The sequence below is a fragment of the Onychostoma macrolepis genome, chromosome 08, assembly GCF_012432095.1.
Source record: "Onychostoma macrolepis isolate SWU-2019 chromosome 08, ASM1243209v1, whole genome shotgun sequence".
Classification (NCBI taxonomy): Eukaryota; Metazoa; Chordata; class Actinopteri; order Cypriniformes; family Cyprinidae; genus Onychostoma; species Onychostoma macrolepis.
Window position 1 is genome coordinate 26,606,726 of NC_081162.1, and position 12,122 is coordinate 26,618,847.

Sequence of the window (12,122 nt, forward strand, 5' to 3'; positions counted from 1 at the left end):
TAAATCACTGATTCTCAACTGGAATGGCACAGTCCAAAATGGACTGGGAAGGGCCAGTTGAGTTTTTTTCAGTATTTTTATTTTAATAAATTTCACATTTTATGTGTATGTGTGTATAAAGCAGACAATGACAAGTAAATCATTAATTTTAAAAAAGTAAAAATAAATGACATGAAAAAATGTTAAATAAAAAATGAAAATATTTTAGTTGTATACCTGCATATAAAGTGACCATTAACCAGAAAAAGAGTAGGCCTAGTCATTAATCAGAGAACTGTAAACATGTGTTGTTAAATTACGGAAACATTAACTCAAAATTTCAGGGGAACTTCTAGTAAATATTTTAGGTCAAAGTGGCTCGGCAAACAAAAAAAGTTTGGTAATCCTTGACTTAATATAACAATTTTGTTACTGTGTTGGGTAACAATATTGTAATATTAAGTCAAGGATTCCCAAAATTAATGTCCAATGTAAAATCTGGGTACTAAGTAAAATAAGCTGAGAACCCCAGGTAAAGTACAGAACATAAAATATTTGCACACATTAGCAATAACAAGACATACTGAGGTGTTATGAATATTGACTAGCTTATTTTGGAAAGTCCTAAGATAGGTTGTGCTGAACCTGTTGCGAGGAGTGCTGGGAGTCCGGCTGCGGGGACAGCGATCCGTTCAGGGCCTCAGATGTGGGTGGAGGGGGCAGGGGCGGAGGAGGAGTCATCCTGAAAAAGGTGCCCTCCGGTGGGGAAGGAATATGGTGTCTCCTCAGGAAGAAACACTGGGCACTTGGAAATATGGGCGGTGGAAGACTCGAGATCTGCAAGCAAGGCGTCTGTGCAGAAAGAAGAAACAGAAGTTAGTAAAGGTTTCTCCAAGAAGTTTTGTTTTGCATGACGTTTGCTGTTCTCCTTCTGACTACCAAAATATAAGTCTGTTTTGCTGCTCTATAAGATAGGAGGGAGTTTTGCTTAATGAGTGTCACATTTTACATCAAACAAATTTGTTTCAAAAGATGAAGAACAGTTTCCCTTTAAATTAAAAAAATGCAAATATACCATCATTCAAAAGTTTGGGGTTGGTAAGATTTTCTTTTTTTTTTTTTTAGAAAGTCTCTTCTGCTCACCAAGGCTGCATTTATTTGATCAAAAATACAATAAAAACCGTAATATTGTGAAATATTATTACAATTTAAAAGAGCTGTTTTCTGTGTGAATATATTGTAAAATGTAATTTATTTCTGTGATACAAATCTGAATTTTCATTACTCCAGTCACATGATCCTTCAGAAATCATTATAATATGCTGTTTTGCTGGTTAAGAGTCAATTCTAATTATTGTCAATGTTAAAAACAGTTGTGATGTTTAATGTTTTTGTAGAAACTGATATAATTTCTTTTTCAAAATTATTTTAAAAATGAGCATTTATTTGAAATAGAAATCATTTGTAACATTATATATGTCTTCACTGTCACTTTTGATCAATGTGATACATGCTTGCTAAATAAAAGTATTTATTTCTCATGTTTGAATGGTACGCAAGTTTGCAACAAACTATAATAGTTTTAAGTAATAAAAACTCTAATGCAGCTAGACACATGATTAAAGGGGAAAGTCTCTGAGAACAATGAACAACAGGCTTAAAAATAAGACATTAGCATGATATTTCTCTCCAGCAGAGAGAGAGAGAGAGAGAGAGAGAGGGAGGGAGGGTTTCCAATCACAGATATGATGTTTGCTTGTGTGAGTCAGTCGAGCATTCCAACCTTTCTAAGCATCCTCAATCATGTTACTAAATACAGTACTTCAGCGGCAGGCAGCTATGCTAGTCCTGATGCAGCTGTAGCGCCAGATCCAAAGACCCTCTCAGAGGGGCTTTTCTCACAGAAACTAAACAGAAAACCAGTTTGGGTCGGTTGAACTACACAAGAGGGGTTTTAGGTAGTCCAGTTTTTGTATTATACCATAAAATAGTCCTTAACTACAGCACAAAGTTGTTTTATTTAGCTTAGTTGGGTCATTGTCTCTGCATTGTGTCAACTGGCAGGTAAAAGCCTGTTGTGACGGACCGCAGAGACCCTGTCAACACTTCCGTCACGCTCAGCTTATGTCACCACACTCTTCTGGTCCTGCAGTAAGAGTTGAGCTATGAACACAATCTGTCCCTCAGGAATAGACCCGTCAGTATGAGGAACTGTGACAGAATCACAGGCGTTCACTACTAGGGATGAGATGCATGACAATATATGCACGTTTAAAACATCCAACATCATATAGAAAACTACAGTCCAGTCTGCAAATGCTGCTGCTGCTTTGTTGAGTTTAATGGAGCAATTTAGTTTTAAATCATTGTGCAATCATTGACTTTACTTTTAGTGTAGGCTGGTTATTTATAGTTGCCACATTACAATATAGTACATTATAGATAGAATTTACCGCTGCATATTTAATATTTTACAATGTTATAATATTTTAGAAATCTAATTATACTTAAAATGTGACGTTCAAATTTTTAATTTTTAGTTTAAAAAAAACTATTTTCACTCAAAGAAATTGCTAGTAAACTTCACAAAAAATTAAAAGAAAAGGCAAGAAACATTCAATTAAACATGAAATTACTGAATGTACATAAACTAAATTATATTTTCTTGTAAAACATACCTCAATAATTTCATTTACAGTCTCAATTTTTCCTTTTTTTAACAGCGGAATAAAACTATAAATAGTAGTTTACTATTACAAAGTAAAAACAAAATATTGTGGTGTAGAGACAATTTTCACTCAGAAATTGCGTGCAAATTTCAAACAAAATAAAGAAATGGCAAGTAACACATTGAATTAAATGTGCAATTTTTAGTTTTATTTACAACTGAAAGGCAACTCATTATAAAAGTGTCAATAATAATATTTTGTGTACTGATGTTATTAATCATATGGTCTGCTTCCATCATAATATTCAGAATAAAATACAAATAATTAAATGAGATGAAGTATCCTTTATTTGTACAGTATTTAAATGGATAGTTTACTATGACTTTCTTCTTCCAGACAAATACAATCGGAGTTATATTAAAAACACGCCCTGGCTCTTCCAAGCTTTATAATGGCACTGAGTGTGGGTGTATTTAAAACATTTTTGGGGTGAATTTACAGGAAAAGAAAAAAAATACCACTTTGTTATATACCTTTATCATTACAGATTTTGGTCAGGGTTACACTTTATTTTGATGCTCCCCTTTAGACATTCCATTGACTAAGTAACTTTGCAACTTCATGTCAACTAACTCTCATTAGAGTAGAACATTAGGTTATGGTTAGCAGAATAAGTTGATGTGCTTGCAAAGTTACTTATAGTGCACCTTATAGTTAACCGCGTGTCTATAGTGTTACCGAATCCAGCCTGTCCTTTACATACAACCATGAGAAACTTCACTGAGCCGCCAACAAATCTCTGGAAAGACAGACGGAGAGTCAGACAGAATTGCAGGCATGCAGCTAGTCTAAAACGGCCTGATAAAGCTCTTACCTCACGCATCTATTCATCCATCCACGCGGTCAATAATAGTCTGCACATAGTGTACAGGCAGAGGTCTCCTCTGTTAAAGAGCGGCGTGACGCTGGCGTCCTGACAGCACAGCCGGACACCCGAGCTACTGGAACTCTTCCTCAAAGTTTACGAGTCGACGCATCAAAACCAACCTCACGGCAGACGGCTATTAAAAACGTGATGGTTGCAGATCAACTATGATGAGAGGGTAAATTAACACCTAGAAAGATCACAGATGAGCGTACGAAACACGTCACTCTTTAAAACTGAGAGTCTCTGAGATCCCAGTGTTAGTTAACAGACACAGGGTTCATCCAAAACATGGAAATAGCAGGAAAATTTTTATTGTTTATGATTTTTAAAGAATTTTTCTTTTCACTTTTTTTTTGGATGCATGCTACTGTTACATGCACGCTGAATATAACAAAGTTCATGTGTATAATTTCAAAAATGAATAAAATGTTACCACAAAAACAGTACAAAATGGTTTAAAAAAAATTCTATTGTCAAATTGTTCTAGTTACGCTCAGTTCTAAAATAGTGGATAGAAATGACTGATTTGATTCATTCAAAAGAACAAACTGGTCTGAATGATTTATTAGCAAATCCATCTGAGCATGAATGACTTTAAAGATCTGCGAGCAAATTATTCTGAATCTAAACGCATTTAAATTGATATCAGAATTAGAAGTCTTTTAACCAGTAATAACAAACAACATAAAAACATTAACTTGGTTAGTATTTCAGTAAACTTGAAACACAGCATCTAAACATCTCTTTCTTGAATTCACTCTATTTTTAACAGTGAAATGGAGTACCGTCTGCTACTATCCTGGTTTAGAAGTTAACCAGGGGTCAAAACAGACCACAAACACGCAATGCATTAATGCTGCCGACAGCGAGCGAGGAGCAGAAAATGTACTCACTGAATCAAGAGAGTATTCCAGAATGTATCCCAATATTCCCACACCTGAGTGTGAGTGTGTGTGTGTGTGTGTGTGTGTGTGAGAGAGAGGACAGAGGGGTGAAGGGGAGGCACACACACCAGACGCCGTTCATTAACCCTGTCCTGCCCTCACAACTTTAAACACATGTGATGTTCCTGCATTTCAGTCAAGTCATAAAACTATGAGATAACACAAATGAAAGTATGGGAATTATATTGTGAACAAAAACAACAACGAAACTCAGGTATGCTGGCTGCTTTGCATTCACTTTGCAGTGTTAGTTAGTGTTAGAAAACAGTTAAAGGGTTCCTATAATCATGGAAAACCAGGAAATATCAAGATATATTACAGTTGTTTTCATGGCATGAAAAAAAAGTCATAAAAATGAATCAAATTTTATACACCTTCTTTGTAGTGATTATTGGAGTTAAAAGAAATAAATAAAATAAAATTATATATATACACATACATACATACACTGTGTATGTGTGTGCGTGTGTGTATGTGTGTGCATATATATACACACACACACACACACACACACACACTAATTAATTAATTAATTAATTAGCAAAGCTTTCATGATTAAAAATTGAGAAACATGAGTCGAGAGCATCCAAACTTACACTCTTTCTTTCTCTTACTTTATAGAGACTTTCACATCATCAAGAGAAATATGTGAGAATCTCAGTGGATGCAGCAAATGCTCCTTAAATGGCAGTCGGATATGTTGATATGCTTTACTCCCAGAAGCCTCTTCCTGGGAAACGGCTGCCTGTGTGCTGATGTCAGCAGGACTGCGGTGGGCCTCTAACGCCCACGTCTGCGTCTAAATCTGACATCCTAAAATAATCTGGCATATTAGGTGTGGCCAATTAAAAGCTGCATGTAAAATATGCACGGAAAGACCAGTGTGAGAGATTTACACAGTACACACACAAAAACGGAGAATGTCTAACAAGATCCACGGTTAACCCTGGCCGTTTATTCGCATGGCAGCATATAGCCCGTCTATTTAAAGCATGGAGATCAGAGCGCAAGTCAGTGCAAATGCACTGAAAATAAACTCTTCAGGGCTCCAGAGGAGCTGCACCTGGTGCCGCGCAGCCACCACAATCATTACAACCTTACAGAGCACATTTACTGTCAGTGCCACACATGCCTCAACCACTTCATTATACACAGCGGTAAGGACGTGCAACGCTTTATAGCCGTCTAATGCGGTGCTTCACGACTGATGGGACACGACCAAAAATACATCACAGGTGTGTTTAATAGGGTCCGAGAAAACAATGCTAAATGCAAATAGTAAAATGCAACTAACAACTTAATTGTGACTTGTCAATAGTGATGCACAAAATTAGCATTCTACCAAAACCAAAATGTTTAATTTAGGCGAAAAAATAACTGAAAATAAAGTTTATTTAATAATTTATTGCAAATTCATTTAATATTTATCACTCAAATAAAATTATATTTAAAAAAATGATATACAGACTTTCTTATTGAATATTTTTAATTATGATTTTTACTCCAGTTCATTGTTGTAATATAACATTATAAACACACAGATTTATATTTTTGCTTTCATGCATTTATGTTTATTTACAATGTCTACCAGAAACAAAAACACAATGAAAGGTTTCATTTAGCCGACAACCTAATTGAAAATAAAGTTGAATTCATTTCTTCAAATGTAATTAACAATCAACACTCAAATAAAAGCCGAGATATATGCAAACATTTAAATTGCATATTTTAATGATGTAATGATTTATACTCCAATTCATTGTTGAAATATAAGCATTTACAGATTAGCTGTAATAAAACTTACATTAACTAATGAAGACATACGTTAAATAAAGAAATTGTGAACAAGTTAAATAAAAATGTAGTGCTTATTTAACAAAATACTCCTCTTTTTTAGTCATTTTTTTCTAGTTGAGTTACCGCTGAAAATTTTCAGCTGCCAAAAGGTTTTAGTGCATCACTTTAGTGTCAGCTTTTATAAGGGAAGAGAAAATTGCATCAAATCAAAACAAACTCAGCTATATGGTCACATTACATCTGAAAGGGTCATAAAATCTTTTTTTTTTTTTTTAAATGCATGTACAAAAAGGTCAGTGTATCTATTAAGTCTGTGTAAATAAACTTAAATAGCCGTGCATGTTGTTAGGCCTGTGCAGTTCATGATAAAATGAATTAATTTTGTAATTTCCACAAAAATTTAACACCACAGTAAAATATTTATAACAGTTCCAATTTTTTTTTTTACTCTACTAGAGATTGATAGTAGAAAAATTAAATAAACTAGTAAGAGCGTGAGAAGTGCGTTTTAAAGAGTTTATTGTCCAAAAGTGCCCCGAGATGAAACACCCTCCTGTGTTTTAGTAATAATGTGCACGGAAACAAAAGGCACAGAGGTGTAAGTGCAGAGACAGGATATCCTGTATACCACAGGGCTATCCTGTTTTGGGAGTTGGCCGATTAGTTAAAGCAAAAAAAAAAAAAGAAAACTAAAAAACCTTTTCTTCTATTCTGCTTCACTGACACGCAGTTCCACACTCACCAGCGTGTGTCAGTATTGAGTCAGGATTTATGATGTCAGGGAGGGTCTGAGACTGTTTACTTCATAACCAAGTGGTTAGTTGATGTGGTTAAGAATGCAAACAGGGGTGTGAAGCCAAACTTCAACTTAATCCACTTTATTACCAAAGCAGACAAGCTGACCTTGAACATCTGAAATCAGCAACACGCCATAAACAAGACCAACTTGTGAAATCTTCCACTTTTTAAGACATTTTTGGGTTACAGAATGTCAAATATTTTGGGTTAAACAACTCTGACATGCAGCAATAGTTTTGGTCTCTTCTGCTCACCAAGGCTGCATTTATTTGATCAAAAATACATTAAATACAGTAATACTGTGAATTATTACTACAATTTAAAATAACTTTTTTTTTCAATGTGAATATATGTTAAAATGTAATTTATTCCTGTGATCAAAGCTGAATTTTCAGCATCATTACTCCAGTCTTCAGTGTCACATGATCCTTCAGAAATCATTCTAAAATGCTGATTTGCTGCTCAAGAAAACTTTTAATTTGATTTGCTGCCAAGAAACCATGATGCATTTTATTTTTCAGGTTTCTTTGATGAATAGAAAGTTCAAACGAATTGAATTTATTTGAAACCGAAATCTTTTGGAACATTATAAATGTCTTTATTGACGCTTTTGATCAATTTAATTTATCCTTGCTGAATAAAAATATAGATTTCTTTAAAAAATGCACGCATGCTGCATGTTAATGGTTAGAAACTATAGCAATTATGGTGATTAAATAATGGAAGTCACTCATTTCTTATTATCGTAGTTACATTCTGCTTCATATGATACTTCATATGATAATATTAAACTCAGCAGAGAGAGGTTTATAAAAGCAACTGAAGAAATCAATATGAAACGTAATGCACCATGCTTGAATAGAGGCCAGGTGTGACTGAACAGAGAAGAACAGACAGTATAAAATGTTGTAAAGAGTCTCGTTTTTCATCGTATTATTCATTTAAGAGGTAGTTTCCAACTCTATCTCTTTCCTACTTGGAATCTGAACAAAGAATTCCACACATTCCATTAGAAAGCTGCCAAAGAAACACTATAGAATAGAGAGAGAGAGAGAGAGAGAGAGAGACACAGGCAGGGGGCGTGTGGGCTGAACTGTGACACGGCGAGAGAGGAATGTAGCACTCGCAGCCTCACAATGACTGGTGTTCATTTCACTGTAAAGATCCCACCCACCTATATTTAAAAATACCAGATAGCATGTAAGCACTACAGTCCCACCGCAAGATCTCCAGTGAAAACCAGTCCTGATGTCACTGTCAGACTGGATTAAACACCACAGCATTGCCAACCAAACTCCTCCCATCATACGCTCACACTTTTGACGTACAGCATTTAAAAAGCATCATTTGTGCGCAAGCAGCATAATCATATCGTTTTCTAAGAAGTCTCATTTTGGCCTATCCTCTTTGAGAAGGCAATCCCAGAATGCACTTTTGCAAACAAAGTGGCTGGTTGTATGTGGGTCAAAGACAAAAGGGTTTTTGAAGCATCAAAACAATAAAAGTTTACCACATCTTTAAATTTTCCCCCATAAATTGTGTTTATTTTTTTTTCTGAGCAAAAAATAATGATTGTCATACATTTTTACCTTGATTTACAGAAGACTCCCAGTAAAATGTAATTCAGTGTAACAATATTTAATGTACCAAAAAAAACTTGAAAGGCTTATTTAGATCAAGAATCATTAGATGAGATGACATTAAAAGACTTATGGATTATGGATCACAGTGCAGCCCCCCAAAATAATTCTGTCATTATAAACTTTGCCACTATCTTTCAAACCACTAGGTTTTAATACGTCACACTGAGAGTCCAAACAGCTGATAAAAACATCACAATAATAATCCACACCACTCCAGTCCATCAGTTAACATCTTGTGAAGTGAAAAGCTGCGTGTTTGTAAGAAACAAATCCATCATTAAGAGATTTTAATGTTAAAGCGTCTCATAGCCAGTCCATAATCCACATTAACATCTCCTCCAGTGAAAACATCCATCTCCTGTTGTCTTCTCACATCAAAATCCACCAACCTGTTTGTTTAGAACTGTTTTGGCCAGTTAACAGGACTTGATCTGTGCAGATGTCTCTCCTGATTCAGAACAGACCACTTTTTTTTTTTTTTTTCTTTCACTGGAGGAAGTGTTATTATAGATTATGGACTCGTATTTTAGCCAGAAGCAAGGTTTACAATGTCTTAATGTTGGATTTGTTTCTTTCAGACACACAGCTTTTGGCTTCACAAGACGTTAACTGATGGACTGGAGTGCTGTGGATTATTGTGATGTTTTTATCAGCTGTTTGGACTCTCATTCTGACGGCACCCATTCACTGCAGAGCATCCATTGGTGAGCAAGTGATGCAATGCTACATTTCACCAAATTTGATGAAGAAACAAACTCATCTACATCTTGAACAGCCTGAAGATGGGTACGTTTTCATTGTTGGGTGAACTATTCCTTTGAGTCCAGGTCAGCGTGCCGTGAGCAGTCAGAAGAGGCCAAACTCTGCCCGTTTATGACTGGAGACCAGAGGCCAAAGCTGGCGACCTCACCAAAGGAAACTCTATACCATCTAACCAAACTTACTCTGATATTTATAACAGAGAGGCAAGAGGGGGCGTGTGAGGGGGCCAACAGGACGGGTCACAAAAGAAACAACAGAGAAAGAAAGGCAGGATATTATTTCAAGACAGCCGGGAGCACAAGAGATGAAACGAGAAGACGGCAGTCAAAAGCAGGGGTCATGGACATCTGTGGAGGAGACGGGAGGGGTGGAGTCAAAAAAAAACATGAAACCTGGTAAAGGTGAGAATTGATGGATATTTCAGAGACTCCCTGACCCCACCCCTGCAGAAAGTCGACACTCGGCACCCAAAATAAAAGCTCTTCCCAACGGGACTTCAAGCCAAGCTGACTGGGGGTCCCATGTCTATTCTGGACACCTGCGTATACACAGAAGCAAGAACGTCCAACCGACTCGTACGCGCACACGCGCCTCAGATCTGATTGGACAGTTATTTAGATAAGCGTTGGCTGACTCTCTATCTGAGTTCATCGTGTTAAACCTGGAAAAGACCCATAGAGACCACAAATACTGGGGTGAGAATCTACAGGCACCTCACAATCCTTTCCGATTCAATTCAGGCAATCGCAATCCAATTTTAATTATTTGACTTTTTTCTCTTATTATTAATTAATAAATTGATTCGTGCATTTTTATTCAATTACTTGTATAACTACGAGTAATTTTATCAAATGATTACAAATCAATATCCTAATCCAACTGAAATTCATTTATATATTTCCTTTTCTCTTTATTTCAAAGAAACACACTACAAGCAATAAACAAAAAGTGCTTTCAGTATTTGAATAGCACTTTAAATATCTAAAAGTTTGTTGACAAGGGCAGAGAGGGATTTTTTTTCAGAATGATTCAAATTGATTTTCAATCAATTGATTCTCGCAATGCATCAGAGAATCGATTTTTCACACTTAATCAGACAATATTTGACAGTGACCTGTGTCACTAATGACTTACATTTGCAATTACTTGAGGTTATTTCAATAAAATGTTTGTTTTATGAATAAAAAGAAAAGAAAACGCAAAATTTGACTTGCATTTTTTCCTCATTCCACTGCCATGCATCTCATGTTTTAAGATACAAAAATGTGTTTCGTGTGAACAGCCCCTTAACATATCTTTTTAAACTTGTTTCCAGTTAAAATATCCAGAAATCCTTGAGATTACTTGAGATGCAACACTGCATAAGATATTAAGACTTGTTTTCATAAATTGTATCTTGAATATGAGTGTATTTTGTCTTAAGATTCATTCACTTTAAGTATAAACAAAATAAAAACACTACCACGGTAGCAAGACAAAATACACTTATATTCAAGATACAGTCTGTGAAAAGAATTCTTTATATCTTGTGCAGTGTGTCCCAAGTTATCATGTTTTGAGGATTTTACAGGAAAACAAGACAAAAATACTCATTAAAAATATAAAAATATGATTTTTTAAACAGTCAATAGTCAGTAAGTAATGATTTCAAATACGTTTTTTTTTTTATTATTTAAAATAAAACTTTATTTCAAATTATAATAAAACCTTTTAATTTTAGCAATAGCCTATAGCGCACATTGTAGAAAATGTGCTGAATGCAACTGACTATTTTTTTAATAGCCGAAAGCATTATAAAATTAGCCAAATTGTTTAAAAAAAAAAAATAAACACATCAAGCGCCGTGTTGTGTAGATATTTGTGATAGCTTTCTGTGTGCATGGACACATGTGATTCTCTATATAACACCACTGGTCATCGATAAACGACCACGATGAACAAACACAGCATCTGCTTTCACATTTCTGTGTGCCTCAAACACACCTCTGATGACTGTGATGAGTCCAGTGGAACATTTAGACAGGCGGCGCGTACAGGGAGTATCTCCCAAATCCACTCATGTGGGAAGAATTCTGCTGTAACTATGAGTTCTGGAACATCCAAGGCCATCAGGAAAACAATCACCGCTGTGTCTCAGGCCAGACGCCCTGCCAAGGAGGGAGAGGGAGAGGGGGAGCGGGGCACTGAAAACCAGGTCGAAGGAAATACAGAAAGAAAAGGCCAACAGAGAGGGGGAAACGTTCGAGCGTTTTCATCTAAATCACCTCATAACAGCAGGCAAACACATGGCAAAGCCTCGCTTTGATCGCCCCTTCAGCGCCCGCCCGTCGCTCCATGAGCGTAATTGAGAACAGATAGACCAATACTCTAGAAATAACACAATAATGAGTCAAAAGACTCTCCGCTGATAAAACCCCGTAACATTATTTAGCTAATCTTCAAGTATTCCGCATGCCATTCTTAATGGAACACATAAAAAGCCCTTGTTTCAGATGTGTGTGTGACCAGCACTTCTCAACTATCAGAGGGTAGAAGTCCCTAAAAATACTTTTGTTTAGGACTGAAATTAATCGAAGAGAGAATCCTGAAAATAGTTTTCAAT

General features: G+C 35.8%; 1 protein-coding gene across 3 annotated transcripts in view; it reads right to left on the reverse strand.

The window, feature by feature from the left end:
- Positions 1-12,122, reverse strand: part of pxnb (paxillin b) — a 30,056-nt gene that overhangs the window by 10,959 nt on the left and 6,975 nt on the right. For all 3 annotated transcript variants that reach the window (XM_058784942.1, XM_058784943.1, XM_058784941.1), the window contains exon 2: positions 625-831. In XM_058784942.1, the coding sequence (XP_058640925.1) occupies positions 625-720 (96 nt within the window). In that variant the 5' untranslated portion in view covers positions 721-831. The remainder of the gene's footprint in view (positions 1-624; positions 832-12,122) is intronic.